This window comes from Pelophylax lessonae (assembly GCF_965119305.1).
Source record: "Pelophylax lessonae genome assembly, chromosome: 5".
NCBI lineage: Eukaryota > Metazoa > Chordata > Amphibia > Anura > Ranidae > Pelophylax > Pelophylax lessonae.
The window spans coordinates 115,286,487-115,303,686 of record NC_138772.1 but is presented as its reverse complement, the minus strand read 5'-3'; the positions used below and the strand labels follow the sequence as shown (position 1 = coordinate 115,303,686).

Genomic DNA, 17,200 nt, shown 5'->3' with positions numbered 1-17,200 from the left:
GATCTTTTCTGGTTGAACCTCAGGGACCGAAGTCACCCGACTAGAGGCTACTTGGCCTATCTGGTCAATCAGATCCGATTCCTGTGAGGTATCGGGACTAATCTTAGGAAAAGGTAAAGGAAAAGATCTATACAGGGAACGGTAACTACCGCTTCCTGTACTTAAATGTTGGAAGGGAAGAATCGCACCGGTAGTAGTGGTTGATGCTCGATCTAATGTCCTGAATACCGGTGAAAACGTCCCCCCACCCTGAAATCGGGTGGGGGCGCACCTTCAGGCTGTGTACTCCTTTACTTCGGGTTTGGCTGGGTTGGTCCTCTGCTTGTCCGACCAGCCCTTCTTGAACCCTCCTGGAGGAGTCTTGCCTTTCCCGGGAGTACCAGCCGGGCGCCCTTTATGGGCGGTAAAGAAAGGTCCTCGCTTGTTGCGAGGTCCCTTAGCTTTTGCAGCCTGTGGCAAAAAAGTACTCTTGCCCCCGGTGGCATCCTTAATGATTTCATCTAGGTTGGCTCCAAATAGACGATTCCCCTGGAAAGGGAGATTGGTCAAAGTCTTTTTGGAACCTAGGTCAGCTGACCAGCATTTTAACCACAGCATACGTCTGAGGATCACTGCTAACTTAGATGCATGCCCTAACAAGGGAGTAGTGTCCAAGGCTGCGTCACAGATAAACCGTAGCCCTTGTATGATCTGTTCTATCAAATCAGATGTCTCCTGGGGAATATCTTTTCCCCTAAGATCTTGGCGTACCATTTTCGCCCATTCCGTAAGTGTCTGGGAAACTAGACCAATAACAATTACTGGTCTAAATGCTGACCCTATCAGAGAAAAAATAGTGCGGGACTCCGCTTCTATCTTTCGATCCACCGGATCCTTAAAGGACGAAGTGTCCTCCACTGGAATAACCGTGGCTTTATTCAGCCTGGAAATAGGCGGATCCACGACTGGTGGTACCGTCCATTTCTTAATGATGGATTCCTCAAACGGATAGCGTCTAGCAATACGCTTGGAAATAGTAAAGGTACGTTTAGAATGCTCCCATTCTCCTTTAATCTGATTACCAAAACATTTAGGTACAGGAAAAGCCTTCGCCGTCTTGATGGGCTTATTAGTCCCAAAAGGCCTCTCTGTTTCAGTTGCCTCTGCCGGTAAAGCCTCAAGTTTTAAGGTTTCTTGCACTGCCACAACTAGTGCGTCCACCAATGCTTCTTCCTGAATTATAGCAGGAGAAGAAGCGTCCTCCTCACTGTCTGAGGGGGCTTTACCTGGGATAACAGCCCTTGCAGAGGAACCTGCAACTGCAGTGACCATCTCTGAATCAGAGTCAGAGGTGTCAGATAGTATAGGGGTAGGCGGGGGTCGCTTCCTTGACCCCCGTCCCTGACAGGCCGCCTCCACCCGAGCCACCATAGACTCCAAAATTGCTGTAAATGACTCTATACTCTGTGCACCGGCGGGTCCCGAGGCCCCCTCGAGGGAAACAGGTGGGGGAATATGTGTGGCAGGGTCCATAATAACTCCAGTTACTTCCTGGATGATATAATTCAAAGTAAAGAAAAAACTTTTTTTTTTTTTTTTTTTTTTGACCCTCAGCGCCACAAAAAAACCCCTTAGTGTTACCTGCTAGGGATCCCTATCGATCGAGAGAGAGAGAGATAGACCCCCAGGCTCACCACTTGATGTTCAGAGTTGAACTGCAACAGCTTACAGCGCTGTCTTAGACAAACAGGAAGTCTTTTGGCTGGCTGCCCAGGAAGAAAGGAGGCGGCTCCGCCCCTCTGCACGCCTTCCGGCGCCTCCCCCAAGCTCCACGAGGTGTAGAATCACCTCAAACATGGCCGCCCCCATGCTGGAGACACGAGGCTACGCCAAAATGGCGGCTCGTGCGATCCAGCAAAAAAAAAATGGCGGCGGCCTGTGCTGACTAGCGGTGTGCTGCAGGCACACAACACTCTCTCTGCATGGGGATATGGCGTGGTTGGCGGTACCGGCCCTGGCGGACCGCATGGCCGTTCGGGAGGCCTGCTATTAGCTGGAGATCTGACTTGGAAGGCAGTCTACATGTCCATGGCTTCTGACTGGTAGGTAGCTTATACTTAACCCATAAGATTCCCAGAATGCCACAGATTACATCTTTAAAACATGTATACAATAGATTGTTAGCTCCCAAACCAAGCCTCCTGGCTTTTTGCACACATAAAATCACACTCAAAGTAGGAGGATTTGTGACATGTTATAGGATAGAAAGAACTCTTTCTTACCATACAGAGAGGGGCCCGCGTTCACCACAAAACCCGTCAGGGAAAAAAGGGGGAACATACTACTCACCATACCGGAACCAGGCGGGCACCAACTCCTGACAGTACCCCTCTCCACCGGGGCGGGAGGGCTGTCGACCGATACGGACGCCGTGACTCATGGTCTTTGGCGTTTCAGCGAGACGTTTAACTCGCGGGTTCAGTCCTTTTAATGGGACTTTGTCGCGGCCGACCCAGCGCGGAGCTATGGCCTGCACGCGCTCGTAGGCTGAACTGGGGTGACCACCGGATCTCAACATCCAGCCCGTCGCCCAGTTCAGCTTTCTTGCTTGAAGATCTCACAGGAACACTGGAGAAAAAAAGCTGTCCAAAAATCCTTTTAGAAAAAAATTCTTGCCAGGACCTAAGATCCCAGCAAGGTATCTAGGTCCTTACTCCTAACTAGACAGAAAATAACTGATTTGCTGAGGCAGAGAGAGAGAGGATATACCCTCTGGGACTGCCCCTAGGGTGTGGCCAGAGCTTTTTAATTTCCTGTCTAGTCCTGCTCCTGCGGAGGTAACATAACCCGAAGGTGGTGTATCACCGAGGACTACGTCTGTCGATGAGCGCTAGAGAAAATCTAATTTGACGAAGCTCTTGTAAAGAACACAAACAGTGTGCCTGATTAAATCATATGAATGATAGATTTGTAGGGAAAGACCAACTTTTTGATCGCCTCTCTGGCCAGAATTTTCACATTAACCTCCCTGGTGGTAATCCCGAGTGACTCAGGGTTTATTTTCAGTACCAAAAGCGGTAACCCCGAGTCACACTCAGGATTACCCTGTAGTCAGGGCTGGCGTAACCATAGGGCAGTCTAGGTAGCCACCTTACCCTGCTGTCAAAAGGGATCCAAGGATGAAGAGGACGAAGAAACAGTGGGTGGATCCCAGGTGCATGCAGGGAGGAGGCGGGGTCCCCCTGTCTGGTAAGCTCCAGGATGGCGGTGTGTGCGCATGGCTATGCGGGGTGGAGAAGGCCAACACCTGAGATCCTGGTGGAGATCTTCTGACTGCCCGGGACACATCATCCTGGCCCTGGATGCCGGACACTGATGCCATCTAGAGGAGCTGCGGGACTGGGGAGATCTGGGAGGATTGGTGAACCCCAAGGTGTGTGTGATGGGGGAGGAGGATATTGGGGGGGGGGGGGGGAGTGATTAGGACAAAGGTATCTGGGGGTGTGTGATCAGGTTGGCAGTATGTGAGTAGCCAAATCCAAAGCACTGCATCACGTTTTGGACAGAAGAACTTTATCAATCCTTAGCTTAAAAAGAATCTTCATCTGAAATGTAATGCAATGTTTTGGTTTTAGGTATGCGTGCCACAAAAAAAAAATGCGTACTTGCGAAAATCCAGCAATAGCATTCTATATACTTGTTCTGTAATGATGTCAGAATGGGGACACTGCCAGAGCACCTGGAAGTGGTGTTGAGCTGTTAATCAATGGGTTAGCTATATTGTTGTTTCCTTTGCTTATTTATATTGTTTGTTTTACTGTCTATATTATGTGGTGTAAGAACAGATATTTCAATATATGATATACCATCTGTAAATACAGGATAAGTATTGTTGATCATTACTATTATGGCTGTAACTCTAAAGCCCTGAAACTAAGCAATGTTCAATCATGAGAAACATGCCACTAATTGCAGAAGGTCCAAACCCCAAAATATTCAAATAGGAAATTAGCATGGACAGAGAAGTACAGTAATTTTATAGTAAATCAGGTTTAATTCAGAAGATTTAAAATTTGGATACAAGGTTCATTCATTCTATTTAAATACACTACAGTACACATTATTCTGTGTGTGTGTGTGTGTGTGTATGTATGTGTTGAATAATACATGGCTGAAAGGTTTTTTTTTTTTTTTAGATTTGCATATGTCAAGTCCTTTCAGCTGTGTCCACATCTATTAACATATCTGCTAAGGCTTTACTGTATGCTTTTCCCTTTTATAAATATGAATAGTTTGACAAACAAGAAATGTAATTATTGGAATTTCACGATTCATTTCACTTAGTGCCAAGCACCAGTGATTTCCCGGAGTTAAAGAGTGAATCATTTTAATTGGCCCATTGGCTCGCATTTATGGTAGAATCCACTGCCTTTAAAGTTCCACACCGCCAAACATTTCATTGCTACTGCATGGACTGTAAAGCTGTAATTTTGTGCTTTTACCCTTTACATTTATTAATTTATTTTATTGCTATAGTGCTGGCAATTACTATAGTTGTTTACAAAGAATACTAAACGTGTCATGTGATTCCAGGTCTACAAAAGGAGCTTACAATCCCTACCACAGGCATAAGCATCGTACACACGATGAGAATTTTTGATCAATTATTATTTTATTTTTTTTCATCCTAGTCTCATATCGAAAACCAATAGGTTATTGGTTATGGTCAAGTTATAAAAATTCCCATAAAACAGAATACAACTTCGGAAGTGATATGATGTGTTGTAATGTAGTCTTTCGTTTCTGAGCATGCGTAGTCTTGGTCTCCCGTTTTCCTTTTTGGATGAATGTTTCTGAGCATGCGTAGTCTTGGTCTCCCGTTTTCCTTTTTGGATGAATACTGTACTGGTTAAACAAAAATTGCTTGTTCTAGTATTGTACAAGTAAGATTTCTGTGTTTGTCCCTTCGGAAAATTTTGAATGAACTGTTGTGATCGGATTTCGAAAGCTGTGTACCAATGATCGGTTAATTGTACGATCGCCTTTAAAGCAGTATTTTTTTATGACTTTCTGATCGTGTGTACTAGGCATTACAAACAGGCACACAAAAGCTGGGCCAAATTTAGTGAAAGCAAACTGGTCTACCTGTAAGCTCTTGTTTTTGACTGTGGAAAGAAAACCAGTGGATTCAATAAAAACCCACACAAATACACGAGGAACATACATACTCCGTAATGTAATATAGGATATAACCCAGGACCCCAACAATACAAGGACTGAATATTAGCCACTCAACCCCCCTTGAATAAAAAGGTACTCCCCAGTCACACAAGGTGTTTTATAACTTTAACCCATATACATGGGGCATTTGATTTCAAGGGATTGGAGGAAATTATTGATTCTGAAATTAGGTATATTAATTGAAACTGCTGATTTTAACACAATTGCAACGCTTCCTGAATACAAAAACGCAGTTCACCAAATTACCTTTCTTGTTTGCTTTTAAAAAAAGTTTTTCAATTTTTAGTATAAAAGTGGAAGTCCAACAGACATGTCCTCTACCAATCGGCAAGGGTCTGTCAACTTGAAGATCCCACAGATCAGTCGCAGTAACACTTCTCCCCAGCAGAACTGCTTGGGCTCCCCCCATAATAACATGGCCCACCTTCAGCAGGCCAGTGATTTCAACTATAGTTTGAAAGGTTGTGATTCCCTAAGTAGCCTCTAGGTAGTTAGTTTTGCCAACATCCTTTGGATACAAATTATTTTGGGGTTTGGTGCCTCAGGCCAATTAATGATTGGGACTTTAAAGGCTAGTAGAAGAGGTTTTATATAATATAGCAATTTATTGAATATATAAAAAAACAAAAGCATTTAAACACAATTCTTGTGTGTTGGGATAGAGACCCATAAGTGAAGGTGAAGAAGTATCAGAAGGTATTGTGACAAGGTGATATGGTGACTTGTTAGAATATAATTCTCTGCTGTTCCATGCGTGGTGGCCAGCTTGGAATTTGCAGAGAAAGAACATCCACGCGTTTCGGCTGGTTACAGTGGTATGCCTTTATCAAGGAATGTTCACCATATCTGAAATTACAATGAAGTATATTCAGCAAAACATATGCAAACAAAGGTGTAGTTTTCTGTTGTTGCATAGAGGTTTGATGCATACATTTTATACGTTTGCCTGATCCATATTGGAAGATTATTTCCCGCTGGTCCCCGAATCGCATCGAGAACTGTATGGATGCTGCTTCTGAGGGGAATATATATGGGTATTAGTACCATATTCTCAATATGGTTCCCCTTAATATTGGATATATTGTACTCACAGACTAACTGTAGATATTAAGCAGCTGTGCTGGGTGAGTCCAGGCAATTTCTGACCCCATAGAGGATTTTAAGTGACTATCAAGAAAAAGAAAAAATTGTGAACATTTTCAATTTTTGAGTATATTTTATTTGTGAAAAAAAAAAAATGTTTTTTTGTGGATTCCTCCAGTAGAGGACATGTCTGTTGGACTTCCACTTTTATACTAAAAACTGAAAAACATTTTTTTAAAAGCAAACAAGAAAGGTAATTTAGTGAAGTTTTTGTATTCAGGAAGCGTTGCAATTGTGTTAAAATCAGCAGTTTCAATGAATATACCTTTTCAGAATCAATCATTTCCTCCAATCCCTTAAAATCAAATGCCCCATGTATATGGGTTAAAGTTATAAAACACCTTGTGTGACTGGGGAGTACCTTTTATTCAGGGGGGGGGGGGGGGGGTTGAGTGGCTAATATTCAGTCCTTGTATTGTTGGGGTCCTGGGTTATATCCTATATTACATTACGTTTACCTTCAATTATGTAGTGAAAGTGCCTGCCTGACTGCATTCAAATTGAAAGTGTCGTGGTTTGATCTCAAATTATATGGTTTTAGTAAATCTAAAGGAAAATTGTGCCAAGAACATTGTATAACGTATAGCCAGCCTTACTCTTACCTGGTAGAGACATTAAGCCCCGGTTCACACTGGGGCGACCTGTGAGGCGACCTGGTCGCCTCAGGTCGCCTCCCATAGGGAAGCTACGGACCCGTTCTAATAGGAGCGACACAAGTCGCTCCGACCTAGAAAAAGGGTCCGGAGCTTCTTTGGGGCGACCAGGAGGCGACCGCCATAGACTTCAATGTTATGAAGTCCGTGGCGGCCGCTCCGAGGTCGCGGCGCGCTGCTCGCACCGCGATCTCGGAGGTCGCCCCTGAAAGTAGCGTTGCGCCAGTGTGAACCGGCGCTTAAAGTGATTGTAAAGGTTATTATTATTTATTTTTTTTAAACAACATACATATTTTACTTGCCTGCTCTTTGCAATGGTTTCACACTGAGCAGCCAATCCTACTTTTCTGGGGTTCCCCACCAGTGCTCCTGGCCACTCTTCTCTTCCGAGTACCACCATAGCACTCTGCTTGCTTTGGGGTCAATAATGCGAGCTTGATCCCGAGACAGGCTCTGTGTGTTTATTTATGCACATAGCACAGCACGGCCCCTCCTCCACTCCCTCCTGACAGGCTGTATTTGCACGTCGGTGTCTCCCCTATCTTCTTAAAAAGTGTCATCTGGATTCAGCCTCTGGGACCTTTTTTTTGGTTGATTTCTTCTGAACACCATTTTCACGTTCTAAAGCTACTGACTTTATTGGGACTTAAAACACCTTTTTCTTTACACTGATAATTCATAATTTGTGTGCACATTTTTGCTTTTCACTCTAGATTGTATCAAATATTAAGTATTTGATAGATCAGCACTTTTCCATTTATTTGGGAGATTTTCTTTTGTAGCGCAGCACATTTTTTGATTGCATGTATTTGACAGCAGCAGGAGCCAATGGCTCCATGTTCAGTGAAGACAGAGAAGGAAAGAGCCACTGCTCTTGGGCACAGCGCTGGATCGAGATTAGGGTCAGGTAAGCATAAGGGGGGGCTGAGGGTGGAGCTGAACATAGTTTTTTTTTACCCTAATACAGAGAATGCATTAAGATACAAAACCTAAAACATAAACATCCAAATATATACCCTACATATACTACATATGTGATGGCATTGTGGTTAGGGGTGGGGGCCCAAATACAGATCTATAATGATGCTGAAGGTGGCGTTAGGCTCCAAAGACCTTCAGAAACTGCAAAGAGCACCAGAATCTTAAAATGGTCAGGCCTTGAATATGTGGAACCTCATATCCTACCAAGTAGAAGTGTAACCTTTAGCAAGTAATTAGCACTATCTCGACCCATAGCCAAGTCCAAAGCACTGCATCGCATTTGGGACAGAAGAACTTTGTCAATCCTTAGCTTAACCACTTTACCACCGGAGGATTTTGCTGTCTTACGTCCAGGCTTCTTTTTGAGATTCGGCACTGTGCGACTTTAACTGACAATTGCGCGGTCATGCAATGCCGTACCCAAATTAAATTTACGTCCTTTTTTTCCTACAAACAGAGCTTTTTTTTGGTGGTATTTGATCACCTGTGCGATTTTTACTTTTGCGCTATAAACAAAAAAATAGCGTAAATTTTGAAAAAATAACAATATTTTTCACATTTTTTATATGAAATTCCCCCCCAAAAAAATGTAAAAATCTAGATTTTTTATCATTTTAGGCCAATTTGTTTTCTGCTACATATTTTTGGTAAAAAAAAAAAAAAAATCACAATAATCGTATTTTGATTGGTTTGCGCAAAAGTTATTGCGTTTACTAACTAAGGGAAAGATTTCTGTCATTTTTGGTGTTTTTTTTTTTTTTAACGAGTAATGGTGGCGATCTGCGATTTTTTTTGCGGGACTGCGACATTGCGGCGGACAGATCGGACCCTTGACATTTTTGACACTTTTGGGGGTACCAGTGACATTACTACAGTAATCAGTGCTATACATATGCACTGTTACTGTAAAAATGACACTGGCAGGGAAGGGGTTAATTTTTATTGGTGATCAAGGGGTTAATGTATGCCTGGTGCTTACTAACCTGTGTGGGGGGAGGTGACCGAGTGACACAGGGACAGATCGCAGGTCCAGCTATGCTGAACCCTGCAATCTGACCCTGTCTGTCACTTAGGAGATCCGCCCGCTTTGTTTACACAAGCGGGCGGATCTCCACACTCGATTCCCCGATGATCGGGGAAGAGCGGCGGTTATCACCGCCGCTCCTCCCCTGGCCCGACTCCCGCTATGTCTGAATACAGTGGGAGCGAGCCTCCGGCGGCGCGCGCGCGCGCCGCCCACAAGGCGAGGAGTCCGGTGACGTAGGTCTACTGGACAGGAACGAGCCACTTTGCCGCAGTACGCTCAATGTGAGCGGTCGGCAAGTGGTTAATAAAGAACTTTTGTCTGAAATGTTGGTTTTATGTATGCGACCAAAAAATGCTTTCTTGCGGAGATCCAGCAAAAGCAATCTTTATACTTGTTGTTTAATGATGTCAGAATGGGGACACTGTCAGAGCACCTGGAAGTGGTGTTGAGCTGTGAACCGATTGGTGAGCTATATTGTGGTTTGCTTATTTATTCTTTCTTTTACTGTCTATAGACTCTATACTATGTGGTGTAAGAACAGCTATTTCAATATTTATGATATGCCATCTTTAAATACAGGATTAGTATTGTTGATCATTACTATTATGGCTGTAATTTTAAAACCCTGAATCCAAGTAATGTTCAATCGTGAAAAGTATGTCACTAATTGCAGAAGGTCAAAACCCCAAAAAAGAATCAACATAATCAAATAAGAAAATAGCATACACAGAGAAGTACAGGAAATTCTATAGTAAAATAAGCCTAATTCAGGCGCTTGCATGTTTTTATAGGATCCAAGGGACTCCAAATGGATTGATGTAACGATTTACAGATTTACTTTAGTGCCTGCACTCCTACAGTAGGCACTGCTTGGGCCAGGATGGGCTCACTTTAAGAATTTGAGAAAGACACAATAGAAATTAATATTTCCAAAATAGTGAAGAAGTCAAATTTCTGCAGTCTTTTTTGTTTTATATATAACTGATAAGAACAATATGTTAAATTAGATATATAGCTAGCACTTTATCACTCAGAAACAATATTATACAAAATCTGATTTCAGCAAATGGCTTGGCTGCGAAGGGTTACTGCACTTTAAATATAGCCCTTTGTGCCTTGCATTATCTATTAATTGAGTGGTATTTCTCTTGTTTCCTGCGAGTTTCTATTTTTAATAAAATCCTACAAACAGCACAAACGAGGAGGGGTGCAAATAAACTATTGCTGATGGGAATATAAGGCCAGACTCCAATACAAGTCTTCTAGGTGACAAACAGGAAGCAGTTCAGGTGACTGTAATGCTCCCACAGAAAGCCATGAAATAGAAGAAGCATCTCATTTGCCACATAACTCTTTGGTAGTGAGCATATTAGTCAGAGCAAATCAGTTTCACCCAGCTTGAGACTGGCTCCATCTGCACTGGCAGGGCCATTACTGAGGGGCCATCAGCACATTTATATTTTGGATAATGGGTAGGCTGTGGCGTGAAACTGCAACTCTCCCTGCTGTGAGTTGTCCATGCTGTCGCCTTAGAAGACTCCAGGCTTGTGTAAATGAGAAACACATTCCTTTCACTTATATGGTGAAAGAATGCATCTTTCAGGTCCTGACTAATAAATAATCGGCTAATAGATAGGAGTATTTTGTCATTAGCCTGGGCTGCACATGGTCACTAAATTGATGTCACTGGTGTGAAATAAAAGGGACATTCAGTATGAATCAGGTAACCATGAGACCACACAAAGAATCTGGAATGAAGACCACCAACAAGCCTGTAATGGGTCTACAAGACAGCAGAGATGCCTCGCTGCAGATCAGTGCCATAAATAAAGAGGATAGAGGAGTTATTTTATCTCAAAGTTTTCGCCTAAAAATATTTGACTAACAAATATTTCTAAGGTATGGTGTCTTTATTTTTTCATGTGAAGTCAACAAATATACTGTAACTGCTGAAAGCCTCATTTTCTAATAAATCCTTTTATATTACAAAGCATTATTTTATCACTACCACAAGCTACTCATAACTGCATGCATTTACACACATCACTGAAACTCATATTTATTGCCATCTTGAATTTAGCAGTATATTATAGAGTGATAACCTATGCAGTTTTTTTTTTTTTGTGGACCGACCTATACACTCAAAAAAACGTCAAAATCACTAAAATGCTTGCAGTAAATTCAACTGCACTCTGCGGTGTGGCCATTTATAAAAAAAAAGATGATAAAATAGAGCAAATACTGCATCCATTTTATATATTTTGGCATTTACACTGTACATGCAGAAAACTGATACTAAACACAAAAAAAAAAAAAAAAAAACACACAACTGTATTGCTTCAAATGGAATGTACTGTAAAAAAGGATCTTTGGCTGCTTCTATCCCCCAACACCCCCACGCCTACCAGGCGGCACATTTCTTATACTCACCAATCCAGCGTTGTACTGCTGAGAGCCTCTTGTATTCCTCCACCTTTGTCTCACACCGCCATGTTGATTTTCGACATCATCGACAGCACTGATGGGGCAGCACTGATATGCAGCACTGATAGGTAGCACTAATATGCAGCATTGGTGGGCACTGGTAGGCAGCACTGGTGGGCAATGATAGGTGGCACTGATAGGCGGCATTTATCGGCACTGATAGGCGGAACTGGTGGGCAATAATGGGCACTGGTGGGTGGCACTGATAGATGGCAATGATGGGCAGCACTCATAGATGGCATGGGGTGCAGCACTGATGGGGAATGCACCACTGGCAGGCTCCCTGATTGCCATGGTGGGCATCCCTGGGGTCATGGGTGGGCATCCCTGGTGGTTCTAGTGGCACCCCCCCCCCAAGGGTCTGCACTGGTAATCAATGCTCTGATTACCAGCACAGACCCCCCCCCCCCCCTGTCAGGAGAGCCGCAGATCGGCTCTCCTCTACTCGTGTCTGTCAGGCACGAACTGAGGAAATCCGATCAACGGCTCTTCCTGTTTAATATGTGACCAGCTGTGATTGGACACAGCTGGTCACATGGTAGAGAGCCTATGTCAGTAGGCTCTTTACCGAGATTGGAGATGCGGTGTGTCAGAGTGACACATCGCAGCACCGATCGCCACTCTGCGCGCCCCCCTCATATGACGTCCGGTCAGGATAATGTAACCACCTTCCCGCTGTCAATTGCCTATAGGGTGGGCGGGAAGTCTTTAATCAGTACAGCGGTCCTTCGAAAATACAATACAAATACATTACATCACTTCTGATTTTTTTTATTCTGTGCTAGGAGAATTTCTGTAACTTTAGTACCCTCTCCATTTTTGATATGCGACTAGCATGTAAAAAAAAACAAAAAACAGATGATCTGTCGTCTGATTTTATGGTCGTGTGTACGGGCCAAAAACCCGAAGTCCCAGACAGCTGTATGAGTTTGTTGTGAATAAATCTGCAGTTGATATACCAACAGCTTCCCATTGAAAACATTCCCATTAAAAGAAGGGTTTTTTAAATTGGAATAAAGTGCTACTCCAGAGAGAGGAATTTAGTGTTTATGATGGAAAATTATAGTTGATCACAAAGTCTCTGTCACTGCTTTTGTGCTGTCTTGTTGTGTGAGATAACGGAGAATGACTCATAATGACTTTAAAGAGGAAGTAAACTCAAAAAAAAAATCCGAGAAAAAAAAAGCCCTGTAAAGAGAAAGGCATAATGAGCTAGTATGCATCGCATACTAGCTCATTATGCAGTACTTACCTTAAAACGAAGCCCCCGCCGTGCCGCCACCTCAGCGACAGGACGGCGACATGTCCTGCCGTCCCGCTTCCGGGTTCGCGTCCTCCGGCCATCTGATTGGCCGGAGGCGCGATTACATCACTCCCGCGCATGCGCGCGGGAGCCGCCGTTCACGGCACTGAGCTCTGAAGAAACGGCACGGGTGGCCGTTCCCTCAGAGCGCCTGCGCCGATGACGTCATCGGCAGTTTGCGCTGTAAATATCTCCTAAACGGTGCTAGTTTGGGAGATATTTATAGCACCTATAGGTAAGCCTTAATATAGGCTTACCTATAGGTAAAAGTTATACAAGAGGGTTTACAACCTCTTTAAAAAAAGTGGTCCTTCTGTAGCCAGCGCATCACCTGTAATTGCTCCTGCGGCACAACTTTATTTGCACTTTAAAGGTTTAGGATGGAAACCGGGTTCACTGGCCTGCTTTCAATAAATAGTGAGGGGGATGAAACAAGATTGTCCTTCCAGCTTTGCAGGGCTGCCTTTCTTTCTCCAAGTGGAGTAAAAGACACTGCAGCTAGCCACAGCTTTTCAGCACTGGGTTTTTGGCTGCCAGCCCGGGCTAATTAGCAACACCTGTGAAATTTGCGGGAGACCTTTGCTGCTGAAACCAGGCACAGGAGTGACCCTAGCTGCCACCGTTACCATGCTTGTGGCTCCCAGGAACATCTGTTGACTCTAGCACAGGGGATGTCAGGGGATGTTTCTGCAAAAACTTTGCCTACAAAAAAAATGTTGACTACAAAAAAAAAAAAAAAAGGACGTTTTTAATTTCGTTTTATTTTCACGGGACATAAGACCTTTTTAAGAAAGCTATATTTGAGCCCCCTTGACTTCTTGCAAGAGGTAAGTATTCTGATACATGTTGAAAAATGAGGATTCAGTCGTACCTGTGAGCAATGGCAGGCTTGTGCCCTTCGCCTTTACAACGAGGCACGTCTTCATGAAGGTATGCCAGCCCTCGTGCCATAGACTCCGCAATGTGGCACAATTCGTTCCAGTTTATGATGTTTCCTTTTAGGTAGTCTGTCAGGGAGCCCTGGAGCAAAAACACAATGGGAAGCCAGATAAATTTTTTTTTTTAAGACTGGACATTTTAATCAACATAATGCAGGAAGTGCAATTATCCCTAACTAAGAAAAACGTGTGAAGTGCTCCGTTCCATTGCTTAGTGACAGAAACTGCAATATCAATCTGGCCACTAGATGTCACCGTTACTTCTACAATCTCCCTGCGGTGTTTTAAATCTCATGCCACTTTTCGGAAGCTGCACCATATAAATTTTATAAAAGCACACAGAATACAGAGGGGCAGATCATGAACAAAAGGGTGAGGCTGGGATTTTTTTTTTTTAACAGAATGTATAAGATTGGTTTATCAAATTTTATTTTATTTTTTTATCTGTGCAGAGTTACCATTCCGGTTTCTTCTATATCCAATTATAAAGCAGGATTTTTAGGCACGTTTCTCAGAGTTGATGTATCCATTGTTCTTGTACTGCAGTCATATGCGGTCTGTGTGTTCCCTGCTATACATTAAACATGTGCAGCAGCTCATGGGAGAAAAGAGGCAAGGCTGCCTTAAGAGTGCGATTTAATAAAGTACAGCTATACACGAACCAAAGTTTGTTCATTCGGCTAATGAACATTCATAGTTACTTATCACAGAATTGATGAGGTTAATAGAATTTATAAAGCAGATGGCTGATCCTATTTGGTTTCCACTTGTGCGTGCCTTACAGGCTGTAGATTTGAGTTAGGATTTCTCATAGGGAATACACTGTCTATTAATGTGATCAATCAAATGTTAATACTTTTCTAAGCATATGTTAACGTCTTTGGGGGGGGAAAAAAAAACCACTATTTTCTATGTATAGTTTCTAAGCTACATATGTAGAAAAGAGCAGAAATGTTTGCTCATTACATATGTGCCTTGTGCTACACACTCAGTGGTACTGCACTGTGGTTATCACTCATTTTATCAGATTGCTCAGGCTGTGGCTTATCCTGTAATCTCAGCAGTTGGTCTCCCATCAATGTTATGATAACAAAAGTGGAAAAATGTGTAGGACTTTGAAGGTAGCCACCATAAATCCCATAAGGCAAGCCAGTACTCAAAATTGTATTAAAATAGAAAATATTTATTACTACATAGTAAGAGTGATTAAACCAACACATGGAAAATACAAGTGTTGTGTGACATCTTCCTAAAGCACAAGAACCCATTACATGCCCATTATGTGCCCAGATCTGGTATATGTAAAGACACAGATACAGTGATGGTATCACGTGTCCGGACCGAATAGGATCTTAGTGCATTATATGCCAATGGATCACTACGCGTTTTGCTTACAGCTTCCTCAGGAGATCCTATTGGTGCCAGACCCAAAGGGGAGGACATAAAGCACCCAAACCAGCCAAGTGCAATGGAGGGAGGTCACCCGCAAGAGCCGTCCTGAGAGGGGCGCACACCAGGCACTATACAGCCATATCATGGGAGTGGACATCTCCTCAATTTCCCTGCTGGAGGGGCTTCCCCACCAAGTGGATCAGCACAGAGAGGAGCCGAGGCTCCTAAATAAGAAGAAAGAAGTCGCTGTATGGTGGACCTTTCAAGTGCAGGAATAACCCTGCTGCCACTGTTCTCCTTCTTCCTTATGCATAGAAAGTCGGAAGACATTTGCTTTTCTATGGCTACTATCTCAAGTTTGTGTGGTCTCAGGGCAGGACTCCCATGATATGGCTGTATAGTGCCTGTTGTGCCTCCCTCTGGGTACAGCTCTTGCGGGTGACCTCCCTCTATTGTACTTGGCTGGTTTGGGTGCTTTATGTCCTTCCCTTTGGGTCTGGCACCAATAGGATCTCCTGAGGAAGCTGTAAGCAAAACACGTAGTGATCCATTGGCATATGATGCACTAAGATCCTATTCAACCCAGACATGTGATACCATTGCTGTATCTGTGCCTTTACATATACCAGATCTTGGCACATAATGGGCATGTAATGGGTTCTTGTGTTTTAGGAAGAAGTCACACAGCACTTTTCAATACATTTTCCATGTGTTGGTTTTAATTACTCTTACTATGTTGTAATAAATATTTTCTATTTTAATACAATTTTGAGTACTTTTCCTTATGGTGAGCTCAAGCGTTGCAAAAAATTGCAGTATGTCTGCATTTGTATGCAACACACATGCAGCCCACATAAAAGTGTTACTAAACCCCAGACCCTGCATTCACTACCGCGTTTCCCTGAAAATAAGCCCGGGTCTTATATTAATTTTGGCACCAAAGACACAGTAGGGCTTATTTTCGGGGTAGGTCTTAGCTGTAATGTTCTGTCCCTCCCTGCCTGCCAGAAATCCCGTGTAAACCTAGTTTAGTGTATATAAAATCCTAGGATGCACTTTATTAGTGTTTTATATACTGTACAGTGAGTGTTTTTTTAATACAATTGTATGAAATACCTTAATTACATAGCTGCTCTGTGCTCAGCTAATCTCCTGCTCTCTCCTGTCTTTCTCCTCTCATAGCTGTCAGAGGAGGATCTCAGCCCCTCCCCTCTGCAGTGTACACAGAAGAGTCGGGTAGATTCGATTAGAATAGGCTTAGCTGATCTGCCGCTCTGCTGTCCTCTTTTCCCTGGCCGACAGCTGGGGTTTACGGAAGCACCGATGTATCAAAGGTATTTCCCACAATTCTAATCGAATACCCGGCGCTTCTGTGTACACTGTAGAGGGGAGGGGCTGAGATCCCCCTCTGACAGCTATGAGAGGAGAAAGACAGAGGGGAATCAGCTGAGAGCAGAGCGGCGATGTAAGGAAGGTATTTCACAGTATTATATTACAAAAAACACACTGGACATTATTTAAAATGCTAATAAAGTGCATCCTAGGATTTTTCATACACTAAACTAGGGCTTATTTTCGGGGTAGGGCTTATATTGCAGCCCTCCCCGAAAATAACACTAGGTCTTACTTTCAGGGTAGGTCTTACTTTCAGGGAAACGCGGTATATCTGTTCTCCCACAGTACACAGAACATAGAAATACAATTATTTTAGTAAAAATAAACTGTTAAATACATTTTCTCATCAGCAGTATATAGCAGTTTTATGACTCCTATCAGTGCCCGGCCGAGCACTAGGTAAAGCTTTGAGTGTCCTATGAGGCTGCATGGCCCCTGACCCTCTGTCTGGACAGTGTTGATTGGCCCTGTGCTAATAACATGTATCCTCCCCACCAGAAAAAAAACAAACCTCTTTTGCAATACACACCAAACTGATTATGTGCATAGTGACACCAAGGTTCTGTAATATCAGGAGATGGATAGGGCACTGTGGAAGAAGGGGAGGATCAGAGAAGAATGGATCAAACAGCCTTTTTACACAGTGCGGAGTATTAACCCCTTA

At 43.2% G+C, this 17,200-nt stretch overlaps 1 protein-coding gene across 1 annotated transcript in view; it reads right to left on the bottom strand.

The window, feature by feature from the left end:
* ACVR2B (activin A receptor type 2B) overlaps nucleotides 1–17,200 on the bottom strand; it is a 316,863-nt gene that overhangs the window by 18,954 nt on the left and 280,709 nt on the right. Inside the window, exon 7 of the mRNA XM_082259197.1 lies at nucleotides 13,683–13,831. Within this exon, the coding sequence (XP_082115323.1) occupies nucleotides 13,683–13,831 (149 nt within the window). The remainder of the gene's footprint in view (nucleotides 1–13,682; nucleotides 13,832–17,200) is intronic.